Genomic DNA, 611 nt, shown 5'->3' on the forward strand with positions numbered 1-611 from the left:
CTGTTGAGGTTGTACATGTATGTGATCGTCTGTCTGTTCGATCCTATGAGTCTCCTGTACTTCCAGAAGACTTGTTGCATAGTTCTCTTGTGAGTGTTTCCCATTATTGGTTGCTCATGTGTTTTGTTGTATTTGAATTTCTCTGTGCCGTACGCATAGTTCAGTCCTGTGCTTGAGCAAGTTTCCAAAGGTGTCTGTACTGTATTTTTAGTGTTTTTTAGACGATGAGTTTCTCTGTAGTGTACGAGTGTTTTGAATGTTGTTTTGGGAAAGTTTGCCCTGCGGGCAGTCTGTATGTCTGCATACCACTGGTTAAGATGGTGATCTATGGTGTGTGTGGGATGCCTTCGAGATCTGGGTGAGGTGCAAGGGTAGTGAGGAATTTCCTAAAAGGTTCCCTGCGCGAGGAGGATGTTTCCGCACCCAGTAGTGCGCTGCTCCTGTGGACAAGGTGCACGATTTGTAGCTATTTATGTAGGCAGTGTTTTCTCCGAGTGCAATACTTTTAGAATGTACACCAAAGAAACAAAAAAAGAATTGCAAGAAAATATTGCTCTGTTATATAACGTATTCCAATCCGTGTTCCTAATAGATATTTTTTTTTTTTATAA

General features: G+C 41.4%; 1 protein-coding gene across 4 annotated transcripts in view; it reads right to left on the reverse strand.

The window, feature by feature from the left end:
• Window positions 1–275: 275 nt before the first annotated feature.
• Window positions 276–611, reverse strand: part of LOC125035174 — an 8993-nt gene continuing 8657 nt past the window's right edge. For all 4 annotated transcript variants that reach the window (XM_047627395.1, XM_047627392.1, XM_047627393.1 and 1 more), the window contains one exon: window positions 276–440. In XM_047627395.1, coding sequence (XP_047483351.1) covers window positions 313–440 — 128 coding nt within the window. In that variant the 3' untranslated portion in view covers window positions 276–312. The remainder of the gene's footprint in view (window positions 441–611) is intronic.

Source organism: Penaeus chinensis, chromosome 19 (genome assembly GCF_019202785.1).
Source record: "Penaeus chinensis breed Huanghai No. 1 chromosome 19, ASM1920278v2, whole genome shotgun sequence".
NCBI classification, from domain to species: Eukaryota; Metazoa; Arthropoda; class Malacostraca; order Decapoda; family Penaeidae; genus Penaeus; species Penaeus chinensis.